This window comes from Sinohyriopsis cumingii, chromosome 16, assembly GCF_028554795.1.
Source record: "Sinohyriopsis cumingii isolate HCF-2022 chromosome 16, ASM2855479v2, whole genome shotgun sequence".
Taxonomy (NCBI): Eukaryota; Metazoa; Mollusca; class Bivalvia; order Unionida; family Unionidae; genus Sinohyriopsis; species Sinohyriopsis cumingii.
In genome coordinates, this window is record NC_142976.1 from 78,324,020 (window position 1) to 78,338,530 (window position 14,511).

The 14,511-nt window shown below is 34.6% G+C and overlaps 1 protein-coding gene across 7 annotated transcripts in view; it reads left to right on the forward strand.

The window, feature by feature from the left end:
• The first annotated feature begins 243 nt into the window (after positions 1–243).
• LOC149780857 (maestro heat-like repeat-containing protein family member 1) overlaps positions 244–14,511 on the forward strand; it is a 172,993-nt gene continuing 158,725 nt past the window's right edge. For all 7 annotated transcript variants that reach the window (XM_089937944.1, XM_089937947.1, XM_089937945.1 and 4 more), the window contains exons 1-3: positions 244–408; positions 6,812–6,957; positions 11,494–11,625. In XM_089937944.1, coding sequence (XP_089794070.1) covers positions 357–408; positions 6,812–6,957; positions 11,494–11,625 — 330 coding nt within the window. In that variant the 5' untranslated portion in view covers positions 244–356. The remainder of the gene's footprint in view (positions 409–6,811; positions 6,958–11,493; positions 11,626–14,511) is intronic.

Consider the following 14,511-nt stretch of genomic DNA (forward strand, 5'->3'; position numbering starts at 1 on the left):
CTGTAAACTCTTTAATCCAAATTACAAATATCAACAACATGCCAAAATAAGGATATTACAAGTTCTTTTAATAATACCTAAGACATATAGGTCGTTTTTATATAGCAGTTATAACCAGTCGAAATAATGGGAAAGTCCGTGTGCGAAAATACGAAGTTGCAGAGCACCACCCTAATCGTGTAGTCCAATGTCAAGGTCAAAATGATCCTCGGAAGAACTTTAGTCACCACTACACAAGGTACCAGTCTACACACCTTATATGCGGAAGGTTTTGTAGCAATCATCATGTGACGGAAGTCCAGCTGACTATACCTGTCAACTTTGAGTAATTAAGTTAATACTTTCTTCTGACAATAATGCCTGGACCTGAAGAAGATTTAGAACGTTCAACTGGCGGACAAGTGGATGGTGAGTCCGTTGCTGCAGCATGCACCAATGCTAAAATAAGCTAATCAAATAATACCTGCTCCCGGACAGGAGGCGGAAACTATTTGATTGAATGTTTTGGGACACGTTACAGGACAACAACAACAACAAATTTTTATTTATTAAATAAATCAGTCAGAATTACTTATAGAATAGAAAGGATGATATTTTTTATCGAATATTCCCATTTTCCTTTTTCTTTTTCGATATTTTTTACACCACTTTGGCATGTTTTACCCATTCCGTTGTAAGAGCAAATGTACTCTTTTCGTTTTCGCAGTAATTACAATGCTATCGGGCATTTCTGCGCACTTACGGTTTCCGTCTCCAAGATTGAAGCAAAACGCATACCGAATTCGACCGATTGACGAAAATAAAATTCTGCAATGCTTTCCATCTGAAAAGAGGCAGTTGTCACTAGAATATTCTGTTCAAAATAATATTAATTTTGGACACACGGGATACCACCCGAGTGTTTTCATGTCTCGCGATATGTCGGCCAATTCTGCGCACATCTTTGAAAAGATGTAATGTTTATCTATCGGGCTATATAAATGAAATACATTACTTTGGACTGTTTCTGTGAGCAGTTCAGTCGAGTAATTAGGTCAGAGTTATAGCTAGTTTGACAAAACTCAGTTTAACAATGCCAATAAATGGCAAGAGATATTAAGGTAACTAAACTGATCTTGTAAATTATTTTGTAAACTTCAACATTTTATCAAAAATAAGCTTTTATGTGGAAAAGAAACAACAATGAATATGATGTAACATGTTTACAACATCTTGTTAATGGGGAAAAATTGCTAAAGAATTTAGAAACAGACTTTACGCCAGGGAATTTCTTGAGAATACCATTCTAGCGGCAAGTTGACACCTTGGGTAGCAGACAATATTGTGCATGTGGGACAGTTTCTTGCAAAATTGGAAACTTGGATTACAATGCAGAATTTTGTAAGGTATACATTTTCATCTTTTATATAATCTGTATATTTGTATGAGTCTAACAGATACATAGTAAATAGGACTTTCTGGGTTACAGGTTCAAGAAGGTCATGTAGAGGGTATTCATGTTGACATTTAGAAATCACATTTTCATATGCATTTTGAGTTAAAATGTAGGATATATTTGTAAACTTTATGAATATCACGTTTCTTAATTAAAGTATGATCATTCTTTCTTGATTAAAAATGGATTTTTGACAAAAGATAACACATGATCCAATGTTTACCGAAATGATGTATCACTGTGCAGAATTATCTAATGCGTGGAATTGGCAGACATGGTGGTATGTAATTACTATTGCTTGTTTACATATTGTTCATTGCCAATAATAACATTGAGGATCATTATATAAAAACATGGTCATTGTCCCAGAATGCTGCAACTATTTATGGCTCATTAATGATGTAATTCATGATACGCCATAATATATAAATGAAATTGTAACAGTAATTCACAATAAAAGAAAACCTACAATGAATAAATAATAGATAAATGAATATTAAATTTAAGAAAGACAAAATAAAAAAGCAGCCTTTAAAAAGTACAGAACCAGTTCCTCTAATAGGATGAGCATAAATGAAGGCAAGTAGCACCATCAACCATATAATGAAATCAAGAGGACGGAGGAAGATTGCAAATAAAAGCTTTTTTATTTATGAAATATGAAATATAATTTAAAAAAACAAAATCATCCATAGAAGAGAATCTGACAAACACAATAGCAGTTTATGTGAGAGCAGAACTGTAGATGAGTCAAAGGTTGCTGATCGAAGCTTAAGGCAAACATTTGATTATTGCAAATTAAAATAAATGTGGTGGACTAATTGTACTTTTCAGAAATGCAAATATTGTGGAGAGTGTTTTCAGATGTCTGCATTATCTCTTCAGAGAATAGCTGGATATAAAATTGTATAGACTTATAATGATTGTAATAGATACTTTTAAAATTGTAGATTTTATATGTTCTGCTAAGGATGATGCCTTATTGTGTTAGTAGTTGATGGCATGTTCATTTTATAACCTCTTGGTGCCCATGTACAGCATTACATCATTTGCAGCAAGAATACAAGAATCCTGTTTTATATGTCAGTAGACATGGTATGTTCCATCAGTTGTTGTTCATTGCAAAATTGGCATCAATTACAACATTTGTTGCATACAGGATTGGAGATAAATGATAAATAAACAAGTATGGTGACTTTTATTGCTGGTAAGTTACTGTACTTTTTAAGCATTTTGTTCTTGTTTAGTACCATGAAAATAGGTTCGAACCCTGGCCAAATCATACCAAAGACTTACAGAAATGGTACAAACAGCTGCCTTGCTTGATGCTCAGCATTAAGAGGTTAGTGTTAGGACTGGTTGGTCTGGTGTCAGGATAATGTAACTAGATGGGACAGGATGCTACATGTCTGTGGCATGATGCCCCAGTACTTGACATCACTATTAACTGCCACAATGCAGATATCATTGCGATATGACTGAATAATTGTTAGAGCTACGTTAAAAATCCAAATCACACACACACACGCATACCATGAAAATACAGCATGTCGACCAGCTTTTGTTTGAAAGGTTTATCTTACTGAAGATTTTAACAGTGTTTAACCTTTATACTTTTTAAGATCTTTGCCTTTTATCTTGGAGGACAACATATATATATCTATTTGGAAGGTTTTGTTTTCTTAAAGTCTTTTGCTTTATCATTGTTAATTTTTTAGAACTTTATTTTTTTTCGAGTGGTACTGTGTAGGCAGGATTGTATTGACATGCTGTGAAACCCTTGTTTATAGACACCAAGAGGCTATTGTTCAACCAGAGCAAGTAAAATACATTTTATTTTAGATAAGAGATAACAATTTAATTGTGGGGAAAAATAGAAATAAACAAGAGACTACTACTGTTCATGTTCCTGCACTGGTATAAGCTTTCAATGCAATCCATTTTCCTGTCCTATTTTCAGCTGGAGATGCAGGGTATGAATGTTCATAAAATATATGAAACATTCAAAATAAAATATATTGATGTCCAGAATTTAATTTTTCTTGTCAAAATAACCTATGATCTTGTCCAAAATATAATTTCTTATTTTCAAGTTTTAACATCTTAAGAGTAAGTATACATCTAGTCATACAGTGTTATCCACTTGGTGGCACTGTGGATCAATCTAAGAGTTTTTGGTTTAACCACTGCACTACACTACTCCATCCATGTCAAATCAAAGTTTGACTTTGCATCAGATATCCACTGATACTCTGTTTTCAAGAAACCAGTTGAGATATTCATATTTGCAAGTCCTCAAATATTGTGATAACAGTCTGTATTTATTACAGTATATATAGATGGTTGTACATATTCATTGGGAGACAGTATTTACATAAGAATGGTTATATGCAATATTCATTTTGATATAGTCTGGATACATATGGATGGCTATATGTAATATTCATTGTGATGCAGTTTATATGTACATATGGATGGTTGTGTATAATATTCATTCTGAGACTGTAAAGTATGTATATATGGATTGTTGTGTGTTGTTGTTGTTCTTTTAGGGTTTAACGCCATTTTTCAGCACAAGATTGGCTGTACATGGCGGCCAGTATAACTGGTGGAGAACCCTGGAAAACCCAGGGAAGAACCACCGATCCACGAAAAGCTACTGGCAGGCTTTCCCACGTACCCACGCTAGCCGAGCCTTGGACTCGAACCCATGCAGACAGAGGTGAGATGGCAGTGATCTGGAACAGTGAGCGCTTTAGACCACTCGGCCACTTGGGGCCCCGATTGTTGTGTGTAATATTCATTCTGAGACTGTACAGTATGTATATATGGATGGTTGTGTGTAATATTCATTCTGAGACTGTACAGTATGTATATATGGATGGTTGTGTGTAATATTCTTTCTGAGACTGTACAGTATGTATATATGGATGGTTGTGTGTAATATTCATTCTGAGACTGTACAGTATGTATATATCGATGGTTGTGTATAATATTCATTCTGAGACTGTACAGTATGTACATATGGATGGTTGTGTGTAATATTCATTCTGCTACAGTCTTTATGTACATATGGATGATTCTATGTTATATTCTTCAAACTTACACTCTTTCTACACCATTAAAACTAGACACATGAAACTTTGGTAAGTGAAAGTTCTATGGATATCGATTATGCCAACACATTTTGAATTTTTATCACACCATTAGGAAGTGGAAGAGAGGTTACTTTGCATAAAAATGTCAGATATTTCTGGAATTGTATGTTTTGTATTTCTCCTTCAAATATGTTCCTTAATCACATTTATGATAGAAATAAAAGCTTCACTACCTTTCAAAATCAGTATTCACAGAGTGATAAATCTTCTGTATTTTTATGTCTGTATACTATATAGACAAAGGGAAGAAACTGCTAACCATTACCTGTCCAGGTGGCACCTGATTTCACACCACACATATATATAAATAACATGAAATTACCAAATGCAGGATTGTAACATTATTGCAGTGTTACTACCTTATTTCCTCCAACAGGGTCTTCTTGATTAATGTCGATTTGGTGGCTTAACTTTTGATCTTAGTGGCACATAGAAAATCTCATATGAGTCATCAGTCTCAAATGAGACAGACACATGCTGGCACTTGTTCCTCAGAATAAGATTCAGATGAGATTCACACCATAACTGCAACTTATTTATTTTTAGTGGCTCATCTCATATTGAAAACTTTTGATTTTTATAGTTTATGGTATTAATTTGGCTGTTTTAAAAGGTATTTACAGGAAAAATTATTTATTTATCTGAATAAATAGCAAATGCTGCCTTAAAAAACATTCTTAGATCATTTAGATTCATAAACAGCTATTTCAATTACAGCAAGGAGTTCAGATACATTACGGTTCAGCTGTATTCAGCAGAGTTTACATTAATGATGTCCGACCTTGTTATACGCTGAACTTTTTAAATTATCTCTGCCATCAGCACCAGCTAATTGTGCCTGTTAGTGGACTACAATACCTAAAAAAAGGAAACAATGCCAATACATGTTTCATTTCCTGCCTAGTGACCATTGTCATATCAGTTATGTGAATCTGTAGTGTTATTCCTCAGTTTATTTCCTGTTGGGTCATCAGTTTTAGGCCTATCTTGGGTCCTCAATTTAGGCATATATTGGGTCCTCAGTTTATGCATATATCGGGTCCTCAGTTTATGCATATCTTGGGTCCTCAGTTTAGCCATATGGTCACTTTCAACTCTGCTGAGACCGATACTGCTCATATGGTTGAATACAGTACATACCATACAAGACTGCATTGGTAATGGTGGAAAACTAACAAAATTACAGAGATTTGTGATGAACAAAGGAAATAGGCCTTGGAAAGTTGTCCTGAAGATATATTCATATAAATAATGGCCTAATTAATAACAGTAATTTATGTGGTGACATTGAAGGCCTGATTCATAACAATAATGAATATTTTGACAATGAAAGCCTGGATAGTAAGGAAAGGTATTTATGGACTTTAATTTGAAGACTTATCAATAGTACAGGTCTGAGTTGACCTTAATCATACTAAAATGGTGCAGTTTGTACAAGCAGTACAATTATATTTCTTTTAGGGTATAATATTTTAGTTTACATATGTTAGTGTTAGTGTATGTATATATATATATATATATATATATATATATATATATATATATATATATATATATATATATATGAGCCTGATTATGAGAAAGCCAGAAATATGGACTAAAAGTTATGTTTTTAGATTGTCATATTGCCTTATTGTTTTAAGAAGTTAAATGGTCAGAATGAACTTGCAGCATTACCATATTGAAATGGACTGAACATCATATTGAATATTGATGACATTATGGGGAAACCATACATATGAAAAACATCTTAATAAAATGGCTTCATGTGAAGGTACTGTATCTGTTTTTTTCTGTAGATTATGGTATCCTACTAACTTAAGTAGGTTTATATTAGGGTTTGGATATTTTGTCAGATTTTAAGAAAAATGTTGGTGATATTGTTGTTATCTCAAAGACATGTTCTGTATGATTGGTAATTGTTTAGTTCTATTCTTGTTTAATAAACTGGCAATAGGTTGAACAAAATGCTTCTCAAGAACCACTCCCATGCATTAACTAAGTCCAAGGCTGCTTCTCAACACAGGTCTGCAGATCTTTTTCTGTCATTATACATGGTCGTCATTATACTGAACTTTAGACTTTCTTGATCATGAATTTGCAGTAAAGCAGTTAGAGGTGTGAGACTTTGAAATTTCCAACCATTGAAATCCAACATTTCCAAAAATAAAAAATTAATGGAAACCTGTTAAAGCCTTTTTTTTTTTGTTATTTTCAGAGATGACCTTGGCTCTGATTGATGCAGCTTACGACAATAATCAGGAATGTCAGGATGTTATCTGCGCCTCACTGGTCAACCTCGGCAAGAAAAAGCCAGGACTGGTGCTAAGTTTCTGCCACGGCTACCTTAAGAAACATTCAAAGGTGCATAAAGTATATGAAATTACAAGAGATGAGTTTTATTGTAGTTCCCGTGAGACATTTTCAGCTTGTGTTACTAAGTGTCCATGACTAGTACCAGTATGTATATATATATCTGGCTGTTGCCCAAAAACTGTGATACATTCATTGCTTCTAAATTTTCTTTATAGAAATAGGTGGGGGGAAAAAAAACAGCATAATTTTGCAGTGTTTTAAGTTCATTACTGTTTTTTTTAATCAATCTTTGTATGTTGCTATTGAATTCAATTTAATTTGAAATGGGTCACGTTTTGGTGGGGTGGGGCAGTAGACATAGAAACAGTTCTGTTTGTCAGTCTGTGCATGTGAACACTCCAGCATCAGTATTTTTTTTTATTTCAAACAAATTGTTTGTGAAATTTTATCCTAACAATGATTTAGTTGAGTTTGAAGATAAACATATTTTGCTTGTATTTTTTGGAGCTTTCGTCCTTAATCTGTTAATAATATGCATCCATTGGCTTGTGAAAAATAGTATACAAACATGTGTCTTTTGTTTTTTCTTTTTAGCTCTGCTGGTCATAGATTAGGCAAGGTTTGGGAATTTCCTGTTTTCTGTTGTATGACATTCGTAATCCATCATCCTTCTGTCAATTAGTACAAGTTTATTATTGCTACTCCTACTGAAGGTATTGGGAAGGTTGCAATGAAAGTTTTTCCCAGTGCTTCAGCAGCGACTTTCTGGTTTTTCCATGTTATCTCTAGAACCCTGTGCATCTTCCAGATCATTTTAGCAGGAGACGATACAATTTCCCAGTGGCCAAGTTGACTAAAGCGCTCTCCGTTATGGATCACTGCCATCTCACCTCTGTCTGCGTTGTTTCGAGTCTAGGATTCGGCTTATGTGAGAAAGCTTGCCAGTAGCTTCTTGTGGGTCGGTGGTTCTTCCTGGGGTTTTCCCGGGTTCTTCCTCCACCATTAATACTGGCCGCCATGTATAGTCTGTCGTGTGCTGAAAAATGGCGTTAAACCCCACAACAACAACAACAAGAACAACAACAACAATTTCCCACCTCTACTGGGAACAGCCAAGTACTCCATACCCAGCACTTGTGTGTCAGCTCTGCATATTTAGTAAACTTTCCTTCATGAGCCCCATCACAATTCTTCTCCCGAGGTACAGTCAATTCCATGGTTGTGAGCTTCTTCCTAGAGTCTGACCAAATCATTACATCTGAACGTAGAGACATCTGGACAGTTTCTGGGAAGACCAGTTATTCCCCGAGATCAAGAGGCATGTCTCAGCTCTCTGCTTCAATAAGGATTCCCCTCCTTTGTGGTGAGGTGTTACTTATTTCTTGATTTTGACAAAGTTGATAAATCTTGGCCTGGTGATTGGTGCTGGTATTTTCTTCTTTATCTTCCTTACCAGATAACTGTTAGTTCTCTGTGACCTTGTCATGCTCCACCTGTGCAAGTTTGTTGGAGATGACAAAAGATAATACACTCATCTCAGCAGAAATCTGGATCCATAGAGGCTCATAATTCCAGATATCAGACCACATTAGTTTCCCCTCTGGTGAAGACCACCAAATCCATCTTATTGGCTTCCCAGTTGGACAGTCTTTGATTGTTGACTCTCTTCATTCTCTTTCCTTAGCTTGTTGGGGATCATTGAACTTGTAGCTGGTCAGCACTGATGAGTATGACCTGTTCCAGAGCCGTGTCTTTCTTGGTAGTTGTTTCTACTGTATCCTTATGCAAGCGTCTGCTTTTGCTGATCCAGTTGCTTGGGAAGCTGACCACTCTCAACCAGCATTAGTGATCTTCTTGCCCTGTGAGTGCTTTCTACAGTTGTGGTTGCTATCTCAGCATCATAAGTACCCTTGCCTTGGCTACCTTGTACTCTTCCATCACTGATGACAGTGGAAGCCGGAGCATTCCAGACCTGTTGTTAAGACCAGAACCTGTGAATGATAATTCCAGCTGAGATTAGAAATGCCCACTCTATTTCCTTCTTCCAAACCCAATATATTCAGTGGCTTCAGAGATGCAGCTTAAATAAATAAATTCCTTTGTATGAGGGCCTCAAGGTAGATTAGTTTTTAGCTAATTGTGTTACCCTCTTTAAATAAGGTCATTATTATTATTATTATTATTATTATTATTATAATTCGACTCCAAGCCATCTGTGCAGATACTTGCTGATTGTTGTGCTGCCTAAGCTTTCTACAGTTGTGGTTGCTATCTCGTATAGCATCAACTACCAGACCAGTTTGGGCAGTAGTTCATTCTGGTACATCCTTGAATGTCCTCGGAAGTCTTGATTTATTCACCAAGCTACTGGACTTCAACTGTTTAAACTTCATGCGACCCCATGATACAGTCTCCTCCAGTGCTGTCAACACCCATCTTTCTTGGACATGAGTGTCAGTGGTGGCTGTTAGCTCATTCGTCAGTAACCCTGTTGGTTGGTACAGGTATCCCAGAAATTGTTTTTGGCCCTCTTGTCTTCCTTTCCACTGCTTTGATTATGAGGTTGATTCCCATGATAAATAGTATAACAAATAGTATAACATAGATGGTATAGCCTGCAATAATCCATCTTTCCAGTGCAATCCATTGTTATGTATATCATTTTTTTCTTACTCCCAGTTCATGATTTTGTCTAATTTTTGTAATTTTTATTCATGACTTTAAATTGTAGTGAATTCTTATAGCTGAATTTCATTCATATGTGCATAGGGTCTATTTTAAGATGTGCTTAAATATTTTATATATGTATGTCTTGACAGTTATTAATAATAGAATTATTGGTAAATATGTTTATGAGATTCTGCCTTTTCCCATTGGACAGATTGGTCAGATGGTATCTTGGAAGAATTGAGTAATTTCCCATTGGATGAGTTTGGTCACATGAAATATCAAGTCTGCAGACAAGTTTTTAGTTGTACTTGGAAATTATTTGTGAGGAAAAGCATTTGTTTGGACTGTTCAGTGGGAATAGTAAGTTCTTCTCTCGCATTTTAATTTATAACTTTGATGATGAAATTATTTGTTAAGTTTTACAAAGCTTGTTGCTTTCACTTTCTGTTGCTTAGTTTATAACGATAGAGTCATAACACCATGAAGTGGTGAACTTCTGTGCAAAAAATCATAGCTGGATGTTGTAGTTACACCTCCTGTAAGGTGTCTGGTACACGGTATGGTAATGGTCAAGACCTAACTCAGTCCACTTGTTGGGTATTGAACTATAGGCATTGGCAAGATCCAACTGTACAATTTTCAAATTGGCATCTTGAATCCTGGATTCTCTGACAAGTTGACGTATGTTGCTGGTATGTTCATTACACCCAGAAAATCCTTTGGCTCCTTCTTTCTGTACTGATGTATCAATATACTTGTTACGTGTCATGTCCTTGGTTATTCCCTTTGCCAGGACTGTGAAGAATATCTTTCCTTATACGCTCAGTATCATCTGGAACTCACTGATATATCCATCGTCTTGAGCCTTTCATCCCTCCATCTTGGAAGGCTCAATAGGGTGTCCAGCTGTGTAGTGGTCCCCTCTTATGAGGGCTGCATGAAGAAATGCCACCCCATTAAGCCCCTGAGCTAGTCTTTCCCAGCTATCATGTATCTCTCCTGCAACACCAATCTATCCTCGGTTGCCATCCAGCCTTTCCTGGCAGTCACTGGTTACCCAGAAGAATAAATATTGAAATACAATGCATCCTCTGGCACACCTTCATAATAATAATAATAATAATCATCATCTCTAAGCTGCTGCAATTGCATTATGAGTCTTACATGATATTTCTCATAAGTAAATGGGTTTTAAATAAGATACATTCGAGGTGGAGACAACTATGAAAAATCAAACCTAATCTTTTGCTGCTTGTGTAGTAACAGTAACATTAGAGCATTGGTTATTTAGAGCACTGGTTATTTAGTAATCTTTTGAATTGATAAATTGATTTAGATCTTACATGTAATATGAATGGTTGATGGTAGAAACTATTCTTGATATAATTTTGATGTCAATCAGACCGTTTGCTTTCAGTCATTATTTACTTAGTTATGTGCCACACGAGATTAATTTTTATGAAGAATCAGGTTACAATTTTCATGTTTAAAATCTTTGAGTTAGATCAAGAATATTTTTGTGGAATGAAATTTTTGTCATTACATCATCTGTGAAATGAAAAGGTAAACAAAACTTTGTCTCGGTGAACAACTAAAAGGAAGTTGAACTAATTTCTTCACAATTTCTTCCCTCAAATTCACTTCTGTGCTTGAAGGAAAATCATAATCCCACAAATATGCATGATTTTGTATGAAGTTCACTTAAGAATGTGACAGATTTTGAATTAAATGGTGAATATGTGAATGTCATGGTTAAAGCAGTGACAGATCAAAGGTCACAGTCACGTCAGTTACAGGTGTTACAAATCACACCATAATTCAGAACTTGTTTTATGTAAGTTAAAGATGGTACACATTCATGAGTCATTGTTACAGTCTTTGGAAACCATAAGTTTTAAAATATTTTTCATTCAGTTGGCTCAAGGTCACAGGGTTGTCATTCTTCAGTGTGTTGAACGGATTGTGAAGGAAACTCTTGATAGCCTTGACCTAGGACTGGCTGTGGACTTAATCAAACAGGCTTCCAATGAATTGACCCAGTCAAAGGTAAATTTTATTACAGCATTATTAATATGTATTTGTATTATTAATTTTGTGTGCACTCTTTCTTGATTTCAGCAGGTAGATTTTAACCATCCTGCATAATCATATGGCAGAGATCATGCTATAGTTCTGATTAAATTAAAACGTTAGGAAAATCTTAATCTCAGATTCAAGTTCAGGCTATTAGTTAGCTGAAATCTCTGTCTTGGCTAGTCTTAAAAATATGTATTCTGTCTGGAACTGTGCCTCAAGTTCTGGCTTCTTATTTGAAGTTGCTTCAGACAGTATCTTGGATAAAAGCTTGACCTGTTTACATAAGATTCCAGAAGACAATGTCTCACACATTAGGAGGCAAAGACTTTGATGAGATACGTTGATAATGCAGGATGAATATTGTGCATCAGGCAAGACAAACACACAAGTGCACACACACACACACACACACACACACACTCTCTTGCATCATCAACATTTGATGTGTGCAAAGACCATGACATTACAAAGGTGCTAACTAAATTGAATTTCTCCTTTGTTTGATCCTCTCTAATGTAATAATCAACTTCAACCGCAAGACTTTTTCTTGATACTTCATCCAGCTGATAAATGTTGAATAGATAATTACCGATCACGCAGAAATGTATGAAAGATTAGACCAAATTATCCATGGCTCTAAGAATGATGTATATTTAATTCAGTAATTTCATGACTATATACTTGACAAACATTTGTGTATACAAGAGACTTGACTGACATGATGTCGATTCATTTTGTCAAAAAAATCTGAAGTGTGAGCTTCAGTATTCTGCCATAATTAGTGTATATACCAAGTGTTTCATTGGGATTATGCATAGATAATATGAGACATGCTTTCAGAAGGATATAAACTTTTTAGCAATGGTTTCACTTCAATGAAAAATTGATTTGAATAAGTATCAAGTCAAATTTTTAACTACAAGAATTATTCTTTTTAATTTTTAATAATGCTAGTGTTGAATATCTTGTGCGTTTTCTTATTTCTCTCGATTCTAACATTGTTACAACATATTGATTTAAAACAGTAAGTGGAAATTATAGCTACCAGGTGTCATAAAGATACAATTGCATTGAACTGTACAAAATGTATTATAAGGGTAAAAATAAAATAAAAACACATGTAAACAATAATATTTTATTTTGCTAGATTGCAGAAGTGATGTTGATTTATTAAATAGCTTTGTTAATCTCAAGGAATGAAATGTAGAAAGCAAAGGGGGGGGGGTGGCCTTTATTATCATTTGTGGCAAATGTACCATTGGGTCTTTAAGTTGTTGCATTAGAGCAAAACTGAAATCGCAAAAATTGGCACCCCATGAAAATTGATGATACTACATATATATATATATATATATATATATATATATATATATATATATATATATATATATATATATATATATATATTTATATACAGTGGAACCCCGCTATAACGTGCCCCGATTTAACGTGAATTCGGATATAACGGTTGTGGCGTGGCTCCCGAAATTTCATATATTCACACATGAAAAAAATATTTTTTTTCCAAAGTACATGAAATAGTGTATAAATAAATTAGTATCATTATGGAGAGGAGATCGCGTATGGATTCCAATTTAATATGATCGTGGCGTGGTTATTGAAATAGGGTGTAAAACGTTTATTATCATTTTGGGGGAAGAGTTTGCGTATAAATTTTAATATAATATGATTGTGGCGTAGCTTCTGAAATTTAACAGTAACACCAGGTTCTTAAAGTGTTATGCCAAAAATAAACATCGGAAATGTTACTTATTACTGATCCAGTAAAAAAAAAAGCCGCCAGCATGTTTGCTGGGCTTGGTGGTGTTATTAGACGCAATCAGTTGACCAGTAAATAATGTCCGCTTTTTTAGCTAGAAATTGAAAGGGTATGAAATTGTACATGCGTTCAGGTTTTAAAAAAAGATATAAAAGTAACTCGTGACGTTTGCAGGCCTACTACACTTAGTTCTCGGGTTTTACATGTGCATGGGGTTGGCTTATGAACTCGTTATTAATTTCCTATTTTTTTTATAAAAATATTTTACCGTTATGGAAAAGCAAGTTCACAAACGCAATTCGTTCTCTGCACTTTGCACAAAAAAATTGATTTTCATTTTGGGGAAGAGATCGTGTATGAATTTGAATACAATATGATATATAATACGATTGTGGTGTGGTTCCTGAAATTTTAAATACATGTATATGTATTTTTCTCCTACCCGGAAAAAATACTTTTTTAAAGTAAGAGAAATAGTGTGTAAAACGTTTATTTATCATTTTGTGGAAGAATTTGCTTATGAATTCGAATATAATACAATCGTGGCTTGGCTTCTGAAATTTAACAATATCACCAGGTTCTTGAAGTGTTATGCCAAAATAAACATTATCGAAAATGTTACTTATTACTGGTCCATGAGTAAAGCCAGTAAGTCGTCTTTGTGATTGTCTTCAACTAATTCTGTATCCAATTGTTGCTCAAACAATAGCCAACATGTGTTTCTTCTTTAACTGCATACACATCCAAGCAGCAAACAATGCGGTGGTTGATAAAAGATTCTCACAATTTAATAAACATCAAAAAACAAAAGCTACCAACATGTTGTGGTATCAAAAAGGATGCTGTAACCTGTAGACCTGGGTTTTGAATCTCAATAAAATACGAATTAAAAATTCTGTAACCTATATAATAATATCATTTATTTGTATTTAAAAAGTCTGATTCATGAATAGCACTTTTTGTAATGTATTTTGAATTGAATACTGGCTGAATTACATGTAAAGTAATGCATTCCATTCAAGCTTGCCTGGTGGAATGTAGTTTTGATTAACATTTTATTAACTTAATTGAAAGCT